A 19,781-nucleotide genomic window follows, 5' to 3' on the forward strand; every position below is an offset into this window, starting at 1 on the left:
CCTGTATTTCTGGACTATTAAGTTTAGGTGAATCTTTGGGCCCAAACTTGTTTGGGTTCAGGAACGGCGTTGTTCAAGCCCGTTTAATTCGGATTAGCAGATAAATTCTTTCTGCACCCCATGGGAGTTATGAAAAGACGATTGTACCTTTACTGAATAAATAAAATCCAATTTAGCACCCCTTCATCTTTTTCCTTTCGCAGCCGCAACACTTCCTTTTAAGAGGCATCTCCTTTTTCTTATAGTTATTTTTTGTTAGATTATCTAACACATAAAACTTGAATAGTGATTCTCTAACGCTAGAACAAATAAATCGTCTAACATTAAAACACGACTTTCTAACGCTATAACATGGATGTCTAATGCTAAAACATACATTATGTATCAATGAGGCAACAATTTGTAGAGGAATTTGTCCAACTTGTATTCAAATGAACTTTTGACATTGGAGATCTTCAACTCTGGAAGAAATATCAAACAAGAGTCATATTTCACTTAAAAAAGAAGACTATTTAGTGATCAAAATATTTTAATCACAGATTGTGACAAGTAACTAATTTGAGTTTGGTTATTAATTCAGTACAAATTAAGAAGAATTCATGACATAATAATAAAAGAAAAATAATTATACCAGTTTCATAATTGAAAAATAAAAATTTGATTAAATTTTTTAAAATTTTTAATACTTTGAGTTATTTTATTAAAAAAGTTGATAGTGAGACAATGAAGTGTAATTATTTTTAATCAATAGTTGGGTTGAAATTACTAAATTATTATCTCATATACTAATGTAATTAAGGGTGTTTGGATTGATGAGGGAGTGTTTGGATTGATGAGGGAATGCATGAGGATTTTAGGGAGGGGATTGCAGTCATTTAATAGATTAATATGAAGAAAGTGAGGTTGTTTATATTTAAATATGTTAAAGTTTGTGAATATTATGATGGTTGTGAGGAAATTTATATTTTTTATAAAGAATTTAAAATGTAAGTTTACAAATTCAATATTGTCTTAAAAATATATGAATAATAAAATATGAGATATTTTGTGTATATTTGAGTTAATTTTGTAAACTATTTCAGAAAAAAATAGTTATTTATAACATTACAAATTTACTCTTCTATTTAAAAATCGTTGAAAATTTAATTTAATTTATTTATATTTAAACTATAATTGTTTTTAATCAAAGTATTATTTCTAGTACTTTGAAAAAAATATTTTTAAAAAAAAATATGAATTATGTGTTCAAACATACAAACATATTTATTTATGTTTGTAAGAAAAATTATTTAAAGTTCTATTTAAAATAAAATCTTGAATATATAAATTTTTTAAAATATTCAAAATTATAAACAGATACAAATCTTAAATAATTTTGTTCTATTTAGATAAAAATATAAAATTTTAAAAATATTCGAAATTTTAAATAAATACAAATCCTAAATATTTAATATCTTATTCAAACAAAAATATAAAATATTTAAAATTCTAAATTAATAAAAATCTTAAATATTAATGTCCTATTTAAATAAAAATATGAAATATATAAAAAATTAGAATCTTTAATAAATATAAATTCTAAATATTCAATGTTCTATTTAAATAAAAATTTAAAATAGATAAATTTTTAAAATTATTTACAATCATAAATAATACAAATTTTAAATTAATTGACGTGCTAATCTGAAATACAAATCTAAAATGAACAAAATTCATAAATTATTCAAAATTCAAAATTAAAGAGGAAAGCGATTAAGGAGGAAGAAATTATCATCCATTTTTGCTATCATAATCGATTAAGATACCAAATATATTGAAGACATAATTTATTATTCTCCAAAAAAAATATTTATAATAATTTTCTTATTAACTTAATTGATTATCCTTTATTTTAATTTGTAAAAAATTATGTATACTTCGTTTTTATACACAATCGATCATGTCATCAAAACAATCCATCTTTACTTGAAAGAACAAGAGAAGGCACAGGTAAACAAATTTTCCTTTCACAAACTTACACAACGTAACGATGAATTTCGGGACAAAAATGGAAAATCACATTGTCTATGTGTTTTTCCTTTCATTTCTCTGCATGTACACAATGAAGCATCTCAAACCCGTTTATACCTTTCCTCGTCTACACATCACTTAAAAAAATATGTAGATACAACCATATTTTTAAAATACATCACACTAAATACTTCTTTAAAACTATTTATTTAAACATAGTTCAATTATACATAACTTGATTTAATATAAAGTTTTTTGTGAAACAATCTAGATCAATAAAAGACATAACTCATTTATTAAAATATTACTGAATTACATTTTGTAAACTAAAATTCGAAGACCCAATATAATAAATATTGCCTACTAATCTATACAATTTATTTTAGTAAAAAGCTGTTTCAATACAAACATAAATATATAAGTACAAAATATAAATCGCATTTTTATACTAACCAGCTTATTATAATTCGTGTTTTTACATATAAAAAATAATTGTAAATGCATTCTAAAATAAATAGAACATACACAATTTAACAATATATTATTATCTCAATCTGAATTGACCAATTAAAACATTGACAAAATTATTACAAAAGACTGAAATAAATTAATTACTTAAACATAAAAAATAATTCTTCAATATATCCAAATGAATTTTTAGTTACCAATTTTTTAAAGATTAAAAGCACCTTAGTGACTATTTTACGCTTTCAAATCAAATGATAGCATACACTGGAATATATAGAAACTGGGAGAAGTTTGATATATAAACCAAATTAAGTTGAGAAAAATTGCTACTAGAGATACAAAACCGTCCAAAGAACTCATAACAGTTTAAGGAAGCAAAACTCATAATTTCTTGAGAAACTATAAAGAGGACACGTTCCACAGGCTTATGACCTTGGCTTCTCCTTCTTCTCCTTGAAGAGAGCAAGAAGAGACACCCCAGAAACCTTTACAACCTTGAATCTCACACCAGGAATATCACCCACGGCGTGACCTTTACGCCCAAATCCAGCGATCAAAACCTCGTCCTACAACCATACAAAAATCCATATTATGAACCCATGTATACATACATCCTTGGAATAAGAACCAAACAGCAAAATAATACAAATAAAATGATAGATTAATCACTTACATTTTCTTCAATGTAATTTAAACAACCATCGTTTGGCACAAAGGCAGCGATCTTCTTCCCATTTTTGATGAGTTGAACCCTGGCACATTTACGAATGGCAGAGTTGGGCTGTTTTGCCTCAATACCTCTGCACATAAAATACCATACAATAATTTTTTAGCTTTAATTAGATCATATTAAAGAAATATTTATAGAGAATCATATATAGAACGCGTTAAATTAATCTTACATCTTTTCTAGAACAATTCCCTTGGCATGGGATGAACCTGCGAAAGGCTTCTTCCATTCATTGCCAAGATGAGACTTTTTGTATGACTTATCCGCCCATCTTTGTCTTCTACGGTGGGACTTCAGCTTGCGGGCAGCTCCCATTCCACGTGTTTTCCTTTAGATGGAAAGGAAGAACATTTAATTTTCTAACTCTTATGTACATGCCAATTAACAATTACTCTCAGAATAATCTCACAAGATTGTTAAGCAAAGAAATAAACAGCATTACACTGATTTTAAACACTACAACAATATTGCTTCTATCCCACTACACTGTTCAAAGAAAGAGATACCTACCAATAATATAATTTCTAAAAGGGTAGCATTACGTAATTTGTTAGAGAAAACAAATAAAAAGAATTCAAAAGGTCCTAAAACATTAAAATTACAATAATAGTCATATTCCAATAGGCAATTGTTCCTAATACAACGAACAGATGAAATTCAATTACAGTGTTCCAGTGAATGCAATACCAAAACACATAAGATAACTTTAGAACATCAACCACATATGGTTGGAGGTTCAAACAACACTGGAATATACAATGAAAATAGATGAACCATGTCATACATAACAATCCCTACAAGACCCACACTAGAAAAATACATTGCATCGTATGGAGAAAATCATGAGAAGATTTGACTGTACATAGATCTACAAAATCAACTACGCATCTATGAACTCAACCATACAAACCCCTTAATGCAACATAAAAACAGCCCATAAAAATGCAACTTATCCTATATTCATAAAAGTCGAGAAACATGAAGATGAACGGCACTACGAAACTCCACAGTGATCAAAAATTTCAAAATTAAAAAAGACATGTAGCAATAGAGGAGAAATTTGGAATAATAATAATTTGCTCAGGAAAATAAAAATGAGTATAATAACAGTTGTCGAAAGAAAAATGTTGCATTACCCCATGGTGATAAACGATTGGTTCTGCGCAAATGGAGAGTTAAGAAAATCGGAGAAGACGAAGCAGTGGAGGCAGTAGAAGCAGCCGCAGTGCAAACCCTAATTCTTTAAATGGAGTGTGGTTTATAAAAGAAGTTAAGTCAGGGCTTGTATTTCTGGACTATTAAGTTTATGTCAATAACTTTGGGCCCAGACTTATTCGGGTTCAGGACCGGTGTTGTTAAAGCCCATTTCATTCAAATCAGCAGGCTAACTATTTCCGACTTTTTCTTCCTGCACCTCCATATGTTCTTCTGCCATCCCCATACAAAACATGAAAATACCTTTTTATTCTCTTTGTGTTAATTGCAAATTTGTAGGGAGGATTGAATATTTGAAATAAAGGAGAATAATTTGAGATAAAAAAATATAAAGTTGGAAGGTACCAAAATGAAAAAAGATGCAGGGAAAGATTGAGTCTTGTTATGTTTAATCACTTAGCCCATTAGTTTGACATAGGAAACTACCTAACCCTAGAAAACTATGATAAATAGAGGGCTAGAGGCTCAACCCTAGTGTACCAGATTAAAAGGAAAACATCATAGAGTGAATTGTAACCCAATTGGGAGAATGAAAGGTGTTAGAAGTTAATCAAAATACACTAGAGTGAGAAAGATGAAACTTAATCCATATTTTTTCAATTGAAGCAACTAATTCTTTGTTTGTTTTCTTATTGCTTAGTGCCAACATAACCAACTCAAAACTCTGTTTATTGTTTTGTTGTTATATTTAGCAAATATTGTACCCGATAGTTCAGTGGTCATTGTGGGATCAATATCCGTCCTTAGAGACAATTATTACTAAACGCGGTGCACTTGTCATAAAAGGTCATCATATATCAACAAAGATATGTGGTGTTTGAATTAATTTGAAAACTGCATCATATATCCAAAAACAAATAGAATGATCTTCTTTAGAAGAGTGTTCTATTGCACATTGTACCTACATGAATGTTCTTTTTAGAAACATATTTATATTCTTTTACTTTTATTCCTTTTCAAACAAAAGATAATATTTTCAAGTACATTTAAAAATATTTCTTTTTAATATATATTTGTTAAAAAAAATATGATTTATTTGTATTTAATAAAAAATTGTGTGACGTGAGGGTAGTCTCTCACAGTATCTATCTATGTACGATAAAAAGTGACTCTTGGAGTTGATGTTGTGGGTTTGGGAAGAAGAATGTAGACTTAGATGCATACAGGTCTTCAGTCAGTCTGATATGACAACATGAACTCCACAAAAAATTGTTTAGGACCTTACTAAAGAGTTCGCCTTTGTGATATTAAGCTGCAAAGAGAAAACATTAATTTTAATTTATTTTCATTATTTGTTAAAAAAAATATTTTAATATTTTATATTTGCGTAATTATATTATATTAAGAAATGAACTTTAAATACTAAATTTTATAAAAATACATTGTAAGATAAAATTTACAGATATTTGAAAATATTCTTATCTCGTAATCGTTGTAAATATCCAACAAGACTCATAAGTGTAACATGTAGAATCTAAATAACCGAGAATGTCCTAAAGGCTGATTGTCTTGTTGTTTTATTATAAATTTAAGTTGAAATTCCTTATCTGACAAACAGACAATGTACTTTATCCAACATATTCTAAAACAAACTAAAAAATTTGAATTCAGTTGACAAATGTTGTGGCAGTTAACAAGAGAAAGAAGAGTGACAAGGAGATTAGGCATAGTCCAGTACTAATATGAGTTGGGATCTTCCATCATAGTACTTAAATGAGCTGGAAGTCCCCACTTCAACCACCGATTAATGAAAAATACCATCATCCCAAAAAAACAAAAGAAAAAAGGGGGAGTTGAAAATAAGAATGATTAATAAAAAGAAGAGCATGCTGGCACAGATCTTTTCTGTTCCAGATCATTAGAAGGTAAGGCAATAAACAAAATAAGCTCCAGCAGCAATGTTCCGTGATGCCAACCACATTTACAGGTGTATTATTCGTTTAAGGTTGTTTTATATTTAATCGGTTCATTGATTTCAATTTTCAAAGCAAAATATTGTAGCATCAAAGAAATTAGGCAGTGAAATTAAATTTACATTTATATCACAACTAAGAATGAAGAAAGAGGAACTTTGACCAGAATGATACTTGTCCTTTATTGGGGAAGCACAGAAAGGATTCGGACACTTCATTTGTCCTTCTGTCATTTGACCATGAATCGCATTTCTTCCCCTCAGGGCAAATAGAGCAAAGTGAATGAAATACAAATTGATAAATATAGTAAGTAAAACAATTATCACCCCAAATCAAAAGCCTCCAAGAAACGTCAGGATACACATAAAAATAGGGAAAATAAATAAATGGAACACTCAATTTAAATGAACTCATTTTGTGCTATTCCTTCAGTGATATATTTCAATTCTAATTCAATAGTTTCCACCCTTTTACTTGTATGATCAACTGTCCACAACCTTGTCCACAGATAACTCGGCATTTAAGCTGATTTCTACCTTTGGTGGACCTGAATGGCGCCTTGGCCTGGAAGGTGAAGCTGGGAAAGATAGCCGCTTCTTTGCAGTTCCAAAGGATCCTTTCTCAGTTTTTCCATTTTCTGGGGCTAATGGACTTTGTGTCCTGGACTTGGCTTTTGCAGATTGAGTTGGCACCATGTAGCTCGGAATTGATGGAGAGCTAGCAAGGCTCTCGTCATCTCTCACAGATGAACCTGCGATTGAGTGCCTCCGGAACCGATCTGACTGTACACTGACCAAGCTTTTAGAGTCCTCGTCTGTAATCCAGCTGCCCCTTGGACTTGCCTTCTTTGATTTCTTAGCAGATGCCGAAACTCGTTTGGAAGGAGTGGAGTTAAAGCTAGGTGAGCCCGGATTTTGGCTGGCTGTTGGAGATTGCTTTTCAGAATTGAGCTGGAAACGAGCAAATGACTTGCTGATTTCTCCACCAGTAATGCTGCGGCTTGAGCTTTTCAGGGATGCATGGTCATTCATCTCTTTATCCATCTGGCTACGGTTCTCCAATGGCCGGGCTGCCATCCATCGTTCCAACCAGCTCCAACCCCAGGCAGGATTTGTTGGATCCATGAACATTGGATTTAAAGATCTAGATGAGTTCTTCCAGTTTTGCTGCCAAAAATTTTACACCAAATGTTAAACACTGATTTTTTTCAAAAATTGAGGAACTTGCCCTCATGACTGTAAATTATATCATGGGAAAACACTCTATGTTATTCACTCAAAATATATTAAGCACATCATATAACATGCCACTTTATTTCAGCAAATAAATACTGCCACTGACAAAATTGAGGAATAACTTATTGCTGCAGCTTAAAAAACCATTAGCATATCATTGGGTTGCAAATGTGGCAGTGAGAGAGGATAGAGAAGAGATTTAAGAGGAGGATATGGCTTTTAAGATGGTGACAAGATAGAAAAGGAGTCGTGCTCTTAACAAGGCTAAGTTTCAACTTCAAGAGATAAGGAAACAATGAAGAGTATAAACAATTGTACTATAAGGATGCTTATTTCTCATTTTAGTGTTTATAATGTGTGATACTTTTTAAGGATCTATCAGTTTATATAAAAAAATTCATCCATTTCCTCACATGTGTAAGTTGATGAGATAGATAGAAAAACCTGATGAGTAAATGCATAAGCCAGTGCTCTTTCTCTCCTCGTAGCAGCTTCATACTTGCTTAATAACTTAGCTTCGATTTGTTCTTTTGATTGTAGGCTGTCATCCCATTCCTCTCCCACCTATTATGATGATTTGTTCCAAGTTAAAAAAGTATTCCAAACACAACATACAAAATAGTAAAAAAAGATTAGCATTTGAAAATAAATTAGGAAATGAAAACCAGACCCGCAAACTCTCAAGCTCTCTCGCATGCTTCTGTAACAGCTGTCTCTGCAGAGCCTGATTCTCCTCCAACATTCTGATCCTCCTGGAACGAATCTGAGACTGCAAGCGAGACAATGTCTGCATAGATCGAAGGGTACTGGTGGCTTGGCGTTTTACAACCGACCCTTCCATCAATAATTTCAACCTGACCAACCCCCTTAAAGCCCGCAATGCTCTTCTTGCCTAAATGATTTCAAAAGAAAGTCTAGTTTGAAAAGTAATTCAAATGACAATTTCCTTTTCTGGCTACAATTGATTGACACTGTCAGCTTCATAGCTGTGTAAGAACACATTCAACAAAGATATTGTATAGATCCAAATTTAAAGAGTTAAATTTTGATCTACCGTTACAGTAAAACTTTATCCATTAGTAAACAAGAAATTGCTACAATATTCTTGTAACTAAAGCTTTTCTCTCGTAGTAAATTATTAAAAGTAATCTACTCTCTTTATCTCACACCCTTAACTTGCATTTAACACATTTATTATGAAAATTGACACAATACCACTTGCATAAAAAATGCTAAGTAACAATGTAATGTTACTCATAAATTTTTCTATACCAAATGTCAACCCTCCCTTTGTAGGGCCTAATAATAATGTAAAAAAAAAGGAGAAGAAGGCCTTCGTATAGTGTGGTTGAATTAAAGGTTCATTTGGTTCCCAACCACATGAATTAAAGGTGGAGTTGCACTAAACAGATATGTTCTTTATAAGGTAATAAGAATATGAATGGCGTATTATTACAAAAAACAATGAGTTCATTGCCCCAGGTTTAAAAAGGAAAAAAAAACTTAAAAATGCATTTGCTTAGGTACTTTTGGTGCTATTCTCTGATCAGCACAGGAGTTTCACATCACTAAATCACATAATGAAGGCTTACATTAAAGGTCAACATAGATTACAAGACAAAATTTCAATTTTGATTGACTAACAACAACACCAAAAGTACTTATGAAATTGTATCTCTAAGTTATGTCCTTCAATAAATCATTTCTAATTGAGATTTGATACCATTGTAGGCTTAGTTGATTGTATCATCTCTAAAATAAATACAAGTGGGTTTTATGTAGGATTTTTATGGGAAAAAAAAGTACTCATTAAATAGTTAAATGAATTGTCAAAAAGAGTGAGAGGGGAGAAATTAATGAAGTAAATTTATAGTTGGCTAAATGAAACTTGAAACCCATACCAAGTATCCCCGAAAAGCTGTTTGAATTTTGATTGCTGCCACTTCATCATTTGGTTTGCCGGAAAAACGAGGAATCCGGGCAGCTTCAACCCTAACCGTTTCTATCTGAACAGGAAGAACAGGGACATCGGCTTCAACGGCAGTTACAACTTCAACAACATGATCATGATCATGACTGATTTCATTTTCAATATCAGTTAATTTAATCTCTTCTGGCAGAGGAACGGGTGGTGGCGGTGGTGGCGGCAGCTTATCAGCTTCTGAGTATGAGACTGAAGTTTGCAATTTTTGCTTCCCAAACCATTTCTTCTTAGATTTACTTGATTTCTGCAAAAGTAAGTGACACAAATGTAAGAAACATCCCAGAAAGTTGAGAAAAGTTGAATTAACATTCATCCAAACCTGATCTTTCTTCTCCTTTGAGTCGGGGCTGAGAGCTTTCTTCACGCTTGAAAACCAATTTCCCTTCTTCCCCATTTTCTTGGCATTCCTCAATACGATCCTTCACACTAAAAGGAAAAAAAGGAGTAAATTTAAAGATCTGAAACCTCACTAACCAAAAAAATTTATTTTTCTAACCAATGGCATCTGCTGTTATTATTAAATGTCATTATTAGATAGCAAATTTGACACTAAAGGGAAGATTCTCAATAATTGCGTAAGCCTCCTTCGCAGCACAATTATTCTTTTCCTTGTTTTAAGAAACGGAAAAGAACAAACCTTATGCAAGAGAAAAGTGTCATGAAAATAACAAGGAAACAGCGGTAAGAAATGAAAAAATAACAATAATACAAGCTTTATGCTAAAAAAGCCATTAAATTTCCTGATAATCGTAATCAATTCTGCATTAGTTCTATCTGGGGCATCCCATAAATGAAAGCCAACCACGTTACGTAAAAGCAATGAAGGGGTTTCTAAACCCGGTTCACCAAATGATATAGTAAAAAAAGAGAAGAACTGAAATAATCTCCCCTTTTGCATTTCCCAGGAAAATGAGGCGTGAATTGAGATAAAAGCGGTTTAATTAGGTGGAAGATGGTTGTGGTGAAAGTTGAAGTTAAGAGTTTTGAGAAAAGGAAAAGAAATTGCAGGAAGATAAGAGAAGATGGAAAGTGGGAGATGGGATAAGAAAAGAGAGATGAAGTTGAAATTTGAAGGGTGTAATGAAGATGTAAAACGGCAGTACCTGAAGTGAAACAAAGTGACAGATCTAAAACATGTTGTTTCTTCTGAGGCTGTCTCTCTGAGAAGAAAAAGATTAGAAGTTGAAGATCAGAGTTGGTTGCACTTTCTCTTTCTCTTATTCTCTTATTGTGAAGAGGGAAATCAGATCTTGCCAAATGCTATGAGAGGATAGTTTGAATTCCAGGACCATCTCCTTCTGCTAATATTGAGACCTTGCCACTTTGGTTCCTAACACTGGGCCCTACTCAGCTTTACCATCTTCAAACAATCATAATCAAATTAACCTAATCAAGGATAAATCAAATTTATAATATTAAAACTTGGTAATCAATAAAATAAGTCATGTAAAATATATAAGCAAATATTTATTATTATAAAAAATTAAAATATGTATGTACTCACGAGTGAATCATGTTGGTGGTGACCAATGTGGCGCTCACATTTTCCGAAATTTTAACCAAAATAACAGAGTTGGACCATTTATTTTAGAATTTAGTTCTATTTGGTATTCATGCCTTGTAATTCTTGAACTTTTTTTAATTTTCAAATATTTTTTTATAGTATATTTATTTGCTACCGTTAATATAGCTACAAAAATATATCCTTTCTTATTAATTTCCTCCTTCTTCAGTTTCTTTCTGGCATTTATTGCTCCATTTATTTGTAACTATACAGTTAATGTTAGCCATCCTTAATAATGAATAAATAACTAATATTTTTGAAAATGATCTTATTTTTTGGGAAATTGGTAAACTGTTTAAATCCAGTGACCATTTTTCAGAACTGTAACTCATCGTTCTTAATAAAGCGTGTTTAATAAAACTAACTTATAAACTAGGTAATAATTAATAAGCTTTTAACTTATAAATTTTAATTTGATAAATTAGCTGTTAGATTAAAAATAGTTAGTAAAATAACATAAAGAATATAGTTAAATAGATTTTATTGTGTAAATAAAATGTATACTCTTTAGATAAAAAATTATTATTATATAATTATAATTTTAGGTTTTTTTATATAATTAAATTTGATTAAACTTTCAAGTATTTTTCTTTAAAATTGTATATGTTTGATTTTTTTAAACAAGTTTTTTTGTAAGAAACAAATTGTATTGGTTAAATTAGTTTATAAATTATTAAAGTAAACTAGTAGTTAATTTGTTGTTTTTATCAAACACGTTCTTAATATAATAAATGGTTTTTCAATCATTTTTACTGAATAACATAATAGATTATATATATTTGAACTTTTTTCAAAGCATTTATGTAGATAAAAACTCGTTTTTCCTCTTTTTTGGATGGTAAATATTTCTTAGAACATGAATCATGAATCCAACTCATGTATTAAATTGATTATGATCGTGTAAATTACTCTGTTGAATTAGAAAATGAAAAAAAAAAATTGTAAGAGTTATACCCCTCATCACATCTTTACAAAAAATCATTAGATAAAATCAGTAGTATCAATCTTCAAAAATACATTTCTTTTTGTAACAACGCTTTTTTTAAAAAAAAGCAGCAGCCCCGTCACACACATTCTTTCTTTCTCTCTCTCCCTCCATATGCTTTTCTCTCCCTCTCTCCTAATTTTCTCTCCCAAACTTCATCTTTTTTAGAATCTGATCATACCACGCTGTAGCAGAGGAGTTAAGGAACATTTCTACCCGATCAGATTTTCAAACAGAGTAAGTTCATTTTTACTCTAAATATCCTTTGTTCTATGTTTTCCTTAGGATTTAGTCATCAATCTTGGTGGGGTCAGTTGAGAAGTTTAATCCTCTCAACTTATTATATTATATACTGAAATTTTGTTCTGTTTGGATAATTTGCATTAGGCCCGTAAATCTTGAAGCTTATCCAAACGGCGGGGAATAAAATTCTAAAAGTTGCTTGGAAAGCAAGCAATTGAGGTAAGGGAAGCTAAATTTAATTTTTTATAGCACCCTAGGATAGAAGATCTGAATGCGGAAGGGACGTGGTCCCAATATTCAATTTTTCTTGCAGGGATGTTGTGTGTTATATATATTGGGTTGTTTGTTTATATATTATTTAAATTTGTAAAAATATTATATTTTGATGGTTTAATATTTAAGTGTTGTTTTTTTATTTTAATTACGTTTTTGAATGTTGTGGATCGTGTTTGGAATGATATTGTATGACGGGATGGTATGGAATTGAATTCATACATTTGGGATAATGTATGGACTGATGTTTGTTGTGTATTAAGTATTGATGCCTATGTGGTAACAGAGATCTCCGAGCTTCACTGATGATCTAAGTCACATAGACTAAGATATCAGGTGGTGAGAAGCTGATGGGGGAGTTCATGCACACCGTGACATATGAGATGCACGGCTTGGGTTGTATTGAACTTACCCTGATCCTTTCTGTTGGATTCGCTGGTAATCTTCGGATCAGGTGTTAGTCTCTGGTAGGACTTACTTAATACGGGTCTTCCGGAAGATGTTGTTTGTTGAATATTCTGGATGTGTAGATCCATGTGAGATCTATGTGATTGTTTATTCTTGAGATTTGAAGAAAGTTGAATAATTTGAGAAATTGATCATGTAATTTGGTTTTCTCTTTTGATTTAATTGTGTATATTATAAAATTCTATTTTTACTAGCTTACCCTTGCTTTTCTTGTTGTGTTTGAACTGCAATGACTGTACTATGTACACGAGCAGATGACCATACAGGTGCAGGAGAGCCTTAGAGGGTTCAGAGTCTTATTTTGAGTTGTGGATATGTAAATTGTATTTCTATAAATCCTAATTATGTATTAGGAATGTTTTTGAAAAACTCCAAGTTTGTATAGAAACTTGTAGAACTTTTATTGTAATAGTTATATGTAAATTATGGGGTGTTACATTTAATGGTATCAGAGCAGTTCATCCTTAGGATAACCTGAGGGTAGTGGGTTTATTCTGTTTCTCCTGCGTGTAGATTTTTGTTTACGTCTAGCCTCAAGACTAAGTTAAAAGTTTCTAATAAGATGTTTGACAAAGTTGTTTTTCCTGAAATCTTGTTTGTGTTCGACTCAAGTTAATTGTTATGAATAAAGATGAAAGTATTAAGAATGAAAAGAATCTTGATAGAGTGGTGAGGGTGCACACTCATGACTAGATCAAGATTATTTTCTATCTTAATTCTAAGTAGCTAGAGTACATTTTAGGGATAAGTTTTGATTGGTTTTTACTTGTTTCGTATGATTATTTTTTTGAAGTTAATTTGTCTTAAAGATGTAGTTGGAAATTTTTAGTAATTTCTAATCCAATTCTTTATGTGCTTAGAAGATGGCACGTAGACCACCTACTCCTCCTCCACCAGTAGATATGCCCAACTTAGCTCGGGCAGTAGAGATGATGGCAACAGCCTTGCAACAACAGAGTGCTACTATGGCACAACAGCATTAGGCTGCCCTTCATCAATTAGAAACTACTAGATTAGCGGTTGAAGCATCTCAGCTTCATCAACTACCCCATACTTTTAGTCTGGAGGATTTTCCAAGACACAATCCACCCAAATTTAATGGCAAGGAAAATCCAGATGGAGCAGACCAGTGGGTGAGAGACATCGAAAGAATCTTTGAAGCTACTCAATGCCCTGAAGAGAGAAAGTTATCTTATGCCATCTACATGCTTATTGAAGAAGCTGAGTTTTAGTGGATAGGCATGAAGCAAATGATGGAACACAAATGAGAAGGTGCCACTTAGGAGAACTTCAAAGTAAGATTCCTGGAGGAGTATTTTCCTGATAGTGTCAAGTATGCAAAAGAAATTGAATTCATGCAGCTAGAACAAGGAAATCTTTCAGTCACTGAATATGCTACTAGGTTCAAACACCTAGCTAGATTCTACACTCAGACCATGACTGAGGCTTGGAGATGTAGAAAATTTGAGTTTGGGTTGAAGCAAGAACTTAAAGAAGTGGTGATTCCTATGTCCATTAGAGATTTCCCTGCTCTAGTGGAGAAAGCAAAAGTAGTGGAGAGTTTGAAAAATAGTAGCAGACTTGCTAAGCCTCAAGTGGGAGGACCTTCTAAAAGCATGCCTAAATATGAAGATAGTAAGAAACCTTATTTCAAACCTCAATCTTATAGCAGTGGAAGACCCAGTTCTCAATCACCACCTAGTTTCAAATGTTTTAGATGCGGTGGGCCACATGTTGTTAGATTTTGCCCTCATCCAGTGTCAAATGTGACATGTGATAGATGTCACAGGTATGGTCATGCAACAAAAGACTGTCGTGTCCAATTGGGAGCTCCAAATTCTGGTGGAGTGCAACAAGTACAACAAAATAGTAATCAAAAACCCAAAGCTGCTGGCAGAGTTTTTGCTATTAGTGGAGTTGAAGCTTCACAGTCTGATAGCCTTGTTAGAGGTATTTGTTCTATCCTTGGAACACAATTATCTGTATTGTTTGATTATGGGCAACCCGTTCTTTTATATCTTTTGATTGTGCTAAGAAACTTAAGTTGCCAGTCCGAGAATTAGAATTTGAGTTGGTGGTATCTACACCAACAGAAGGTATTATAGTAACCTCTTCCATGTGTGCCGAGTGTCCAGTAATTATAGATGGGCGGAGATAAAAAAAATCAACATGATTTGTATACCTCTAAAATATTTGGAGGTTATATTGGGAATGGATTGGTTGTCTACTAATCATATCCTTATAGATTGTGGTCGGAAGAAGTTAATTTTTCCTAAATTAGAAGGAATGCAGGTTATCTCAGCTCATCAGTTTGAGAGAGAGATACGAGAAGGTGCAGAATGTTTTATGCTCTTGGCTTGTTCTATAGTTACTGATAAAGTACAAAAAGATATGTCTGTAGTTCAGGAGTTTATGGATGTATTTCCTGATGAGATTCCTGGACTTCCACCTAAAAGAGAGATAGAGTTTGCAATAGACTTGATTCCTGGAGCAGGCCCAATGTCAATTTCTCCATACCGAATGGCACCAACAGAGTTAGCTGAATTGAAGAAACAACTAGAAGACTTATTGGAGAAACAATTCATTCGACCTAGTGTTTCTCCATGGGGAGCTCCAGTGCTATTAGTGAAGAAGAAAGATGGTTCGTCACGTCTATGCATAGATTACAGACAATTAAACAAGTTAACAATAAAGAATAAATATCCTCTTCCTAGAATTGATGACTTGATGGATCAGTTGCATGGGGCAGTTGTCTTTTCTAAGATAGATCTGCGCTCAGGTTATCACCAAATTTTAGTGAAAGCGGAAGATGTTCAGAAGACTGCTTTTAGATAAAGGTATGGTCACTATGAATTTCTGGTTATGCCATTTGGGGTGACTAATGCTCCAGCTATTTTCATGGATTATATGAATCGGATATTCAGACCTTTTCTTGATAAGTTTGTGATAGTGTTCATAGATGATATATTGATCTATTCTCGTACAAGGGAAGAACATGCATAACATCTTAGAACCGTTCTGAACATTTTGAGAGAAAAACAGTTATATGCTAAACTTTAAAAATGTGACTTCTGGATGTCAGAAATACAATTTTTAGGACATGTCATCTCTGCACAGGGAATATCAGTAGATCCTTCTAAAGTGGAGGTTGTACTTCAGTGGGAACGTCCTAAAACAGTTACAGAAATTAGAAGCTTTGTCGGGTTAGCAGGATATTACAGGAGATTTATAGAAGGCTTTTCTAAAATAGTGGCTCCTTTGACCCAATTGACTAGAAAGGATCATCCTTTTTGCATGGACTGAACAATGTGAGAAAAGCTTTGAAGAGTTGAAAAGAAGGTTGACTAATGCTCCTGTATTGACAATCCCTGATACCAATCAGTCTTTTGAAGTTTTCTGTGATGCTTCCTATCAGGGATTGGGTTGTGTTCTGATGCAGAATAAGAAAATTGTTGCCTACGCTTCTCGTCAGTTAAAGGTGCATGAAAGAAATTATCCAACTCATGATCTAGAATTGGCAACAGTTGTCTTTGCTTTAAAAATATGGAGACATTTTCTTTACGGAGTTAGTTTTAATGTGTTTAGTGATCATAAAAGTTTGAAGTATTTGTTTGATCAAAAGGAGTTAAATATGAGGCAGAGGAGATGGATTGAATTTTTAAAAGACTATGATTTCCAGCTGATATACCATCCTGGGAAGGCAAATGTTGTTGCAGATGCGTTGAGTCGTAAAAAGATACAAATGTCTTCGCTTATGATTAGAGAGTTAGCATTGATTGAAGATTTCAGGAGTATGAATTTGGAGGTTTCCATGTCTTCAAAATTGCATTAGTTGTAATACCCTTGTTATAACTAATGAATTTCTGGAGAAGGTGAAGGAGAAGCAGTTGGAAGATTCAAAATTGAAGAACATCATGGGCTTATTAAATACTGACAAAGCTAAAGACTTCTCTTTAGGACTGGATGGTATTTTGAGATTCAAAAATAGAATATGCATGCCAGAGGATAATGAACTAAAGCAAACAGTGTTATCTGAAGATCATAAAAGCAAACTCAGTTTACACCCAGGGATGACCAAGATGTATCAAGATCTCAAGAAGTCTTATTGGTGGCATGGCATGAAGAATGATGTAGCTAAGTTTGTAGTTGCTTGCTTGACTTGTCAGAAATCAAAGATTGAACATCAACGGCCTGGAGGCATGTTAAATCAGTTAGACATTCCAGTGTGGAAGTGGGACAGTATCTCAATGGATTTTGTTACCCACTTACCACGTACTTTGCAGAAGCATGACTCTGTTTGGGTCATAGTGGACAGGATAACAAAGACGACACACTTCCTACCTATAGACTTGAGAATCTCTATGCGGAAGTTGGCCCAGATTTACATAGATGAAATAGTCAGATTGCATGGTGTACCCTCCAGCATAGTTTCAGATAGAGATCCCAGATTCACCTCTAGATTCTGGCAAACACTTCAAGAAGCTTTGGGGACTAAACTCAGACTTAGTTCAGCGTACCATCCTCAAACTGATGGACAATCAGAGAGAACTATCCAGTCCTTAGAGGATTTGCTTAGGACTTGTGTGTTAGATCATTTGGGCAGTTGGGATGAAATTCTACCTTTGGTAGAGTTCACTTACAATAATAGTTACCAAGCTAGCATAGGAATGGCTCCTTTCGAGGCATTATATGGAAGAAAGTGCAGGACACCTCTGTGTTGGTTTCAGGATGGTGAGAGTGTGTTAATTGGACCAGAATTAATACAACAAACCAATGAGAAAATCAAAATGATTCAGGAAAGATTGAAAACATCTCTCAGCAGGCAAAAATCTTATGCAGATCAAAGAAGAAGACCTTTAGAATTCTCTGCGGGTGAACATGTCTTTTTAAGAGTTACACCATTCACTGGTGTAGGAAGAGCACTAAAATCCTAGAAATTGACTTCTAAGTTCATAGGATCTTATCAAATTCTCAGGAGAATAGGCCCTGTGGCTTACGAAATTGCTTTGCCTCCTCCTTTAGCTAACATTCACAATATTTTCCATGTATCTCAGCTAAGAAAGTATGTACCCAATCCTAGCCACATTCTAGAGTCTGATTTTATCCAGGTGAAAGAAAATCTGTCATTTGAAGTGAGATCAATCAGAATTTTAGATTCACAAGTGAAACAACTTCGTGGAAGAAGTATTCCCATGGTGAAAGTATTGTGGGATCTCATATCTGGAGATTCCACTTGGGAAATTGAAGAGGAGATACGAGCATCATACCTTAACCTCTTTCTTGGTAAGTTCATTTTCGAGGACGAAAATTTTTGTAGTTGGAGATAATGTAACAACGCTTTTTTTTAAAAAAAGCAGCAGCCCCGTCACACACATTCTTTCTTTCTCTCTCTCCCTCCATATGCTTTTCTCTCCCTCTCTCCTAATTTTCTCTCCCAAACTTCATCTTTTTTAGAATCTGATCATACCACGCTGTAGCAGAGGAGTTAAGGAACATTTCTACCCGATCAGATTTTCAAACAGAGTAAGTTCATTTTTACTCTAAATATCCTTTGTTCTATGTTTTCCTTAGGATTTAGTCATCAATCTTGGTGGGGTCAGTTGAGAAGTTTAATCCTCTCAACTTATTATATTATATACTGAAATTTTGTTCTGTTTGGATAATTTGCATTAGGCCCGTAAATCTTGAAGCTTATCCAAACGGCGGGGAATAAAATTCTAAAAGTTGCTTGGAAAGCAAGCAATTGAGGTAAGGGAAGCTAAATTTAATTTTTTATAGCACCCTAGGATAGAAGATCTGAATGCGGAAGGGACGTGGTCCCAATATTCAATTTTTCTTGCAGGGATGTTGTGTGTTATATATATTGGGTTGTTTGTTTATATATTATTTAAATTTGTAAAAATATTATATTTTGATGGTTTAATATTTAAGTGTTGTTTTTTTATTTTAATTACGTTTTTGAATGTTGTGGATCGTGTTTGGAATGATATTGTATGACGGGATGGTATGGAATTGAATTCATACATTTGGGATAATGTATGGACTGATGTTTGTTGTGTATTAAGTATTGATGCCTATGTGGTAACAGAGATCTCCGAGCTTCACTGATGATCTAAGTCACATAGACTAAGATATCAGGTGGTGAGAAGCTGATGGGGGAGTTCATGCACACCGTGACATATGAGATGCACGGCTTGGGTTGTATTGAACTTACCCTGATCCTTTCTGTTGGATTCGCTGGTAATCTTCGGATCAGGTGTTAGTCTCTGGTAGGACTTACTTAATACGGGTCTTCCGGAAGATGTTGTTTGTTGAATATTCTGGATGTGTAGATCCATGTGAGATCTATGTGATTGTTTATTCTTGAGATTTGAAGAAAGTTGAATAATTTGAGAAATTGATCATGTAATTTGGTTTTCTCTTTTGATTTAATTGTGTATATTATAAAATTCTATTTTTACTAGCTTACCCTTGCTTTTCTTGTTGTGTTTGAACTGCAATGACTGTACTATGTACACGAGCAGATGACCATACAGGTGCAGGAGAGCCTTAGAGGGTTCAGAGTCTTATTTTGAGTTGTGGATATGTAAATTGTATTTCTATAAATCCTAATTATGTATTAGGAATGTTTTTGAAAAACTCCAAGTTTGTATAGAAACTTGTAGAACTTTTATTGTAATAGTTATATGTAAA

At 33.0% G+C, this 19,781-nt stretch overlaps 2 protein-coding genes and 2 long non-coding RNA genes across 4 annotated transcripts; 2 read left to right on the top strand and 2 right to left on the bottom strand.

Annotated features, from left to right (window-relative positions):
• Nucleotides 1–2,750: 2,750 nt before the first annotated feature.
• Nucleotides 2,751–4,485, bottom strand: LOC137814430 (small ribosomal subunit protein uS12). The gene is made up of 4 exons (XM_068617175.1): nucleotides 4,345–4,485; nucleotides 3,381–3,536; nucleotides 3,152–3,278; nucleotides 2,751–3,044 (listed from the first exon to the last, which is right to left on the bottom strand). Exons 1-4 carry the CDS (start codon nucleotides 4,347–4,349, stop codon nucleotides 2,904–2,906), a joined length of 429 nt encoding a protein of 142 aa, XP_068473276.1. The 5' UTR covers nucleotides 4,350–4,485; the 3' UTR covers nucleotides 2,751–2,903.
• Nucleotides 4,486–6,478: 1,993 nt separating this feature from the next.
• LOC137814431 (protein IQ-DOMAIN 2-like) lies at nucleotides 6,479–10,900 on the bottom strand. Its single transcript, XM_068617176.1, has 6 exons — nucleotides 10,659–10,900; nucleotides 9,875–9,981; nucleotides 9,473–9,799; nucleotides 8,242–8,463; nucleotides 8,016–8,135; nucleotides 6,479–7,502 (listed from the first exon to the last, which is right to left on the bottom strand). The coding sequence occupies exons 2-6, from the start codon at nucleotides 9,947–9,949 to the stop codon at nucleotides 6,819–6,821; spliced, it is 1,428 nt and encodes a 475-aa protein (XP_068473277.1). The 5' UTR covers nucleotides 9,950–9,981; nucleotides 10,659–10,900; the 3' UTR covers nucleotides 6,479–6,818.
• Nucleotides 10,901–12,172: 1,272 nt separating this feature from the next.
• On the top strand, nucleotides 12,173–13,511 carry LOC137816202 (uncharacterized). The gene is made up of 3 exons (XR_011081781.1): nucleotides 12,173–12,341; nucleotides 12,492–12,566; nucleotides 13,343–13,511. It is a non-coding gene; the product is annotated as an uncharacterized lncRNA (long non-coding RNA).
• Nucleotides 13,512–18,453: 4,942 nt separating this feature from the next.
• LOC137816203 (uncharacterized) lies at nucleotides 18,454–19,781 on the top strand. The gene is made up of 3 exons (XR_011081782.1): nucleotides 18,454–18,611; nucleotides 18,762–18,836; nucleotides 19,613–19,781. It is a non-coding gene; the product is annotated as an uncharacterized lncRNA (long non-coding RNA).

This window comes from Phaseolus vulgaris, chromosome 1, assembly GCF_000499845.2.
Source record: "Phaseolus vulgaris cultivar G19833 chromosome 1, P. vulgaris v2.0, whole genome shotgun sequence".
NCBI lineage: Eukaryota > Viridiplantae > Streptophyta > Magnoliopsida > Fabales > Fabaceae > Phaseolus > Phaseolus vulgaris.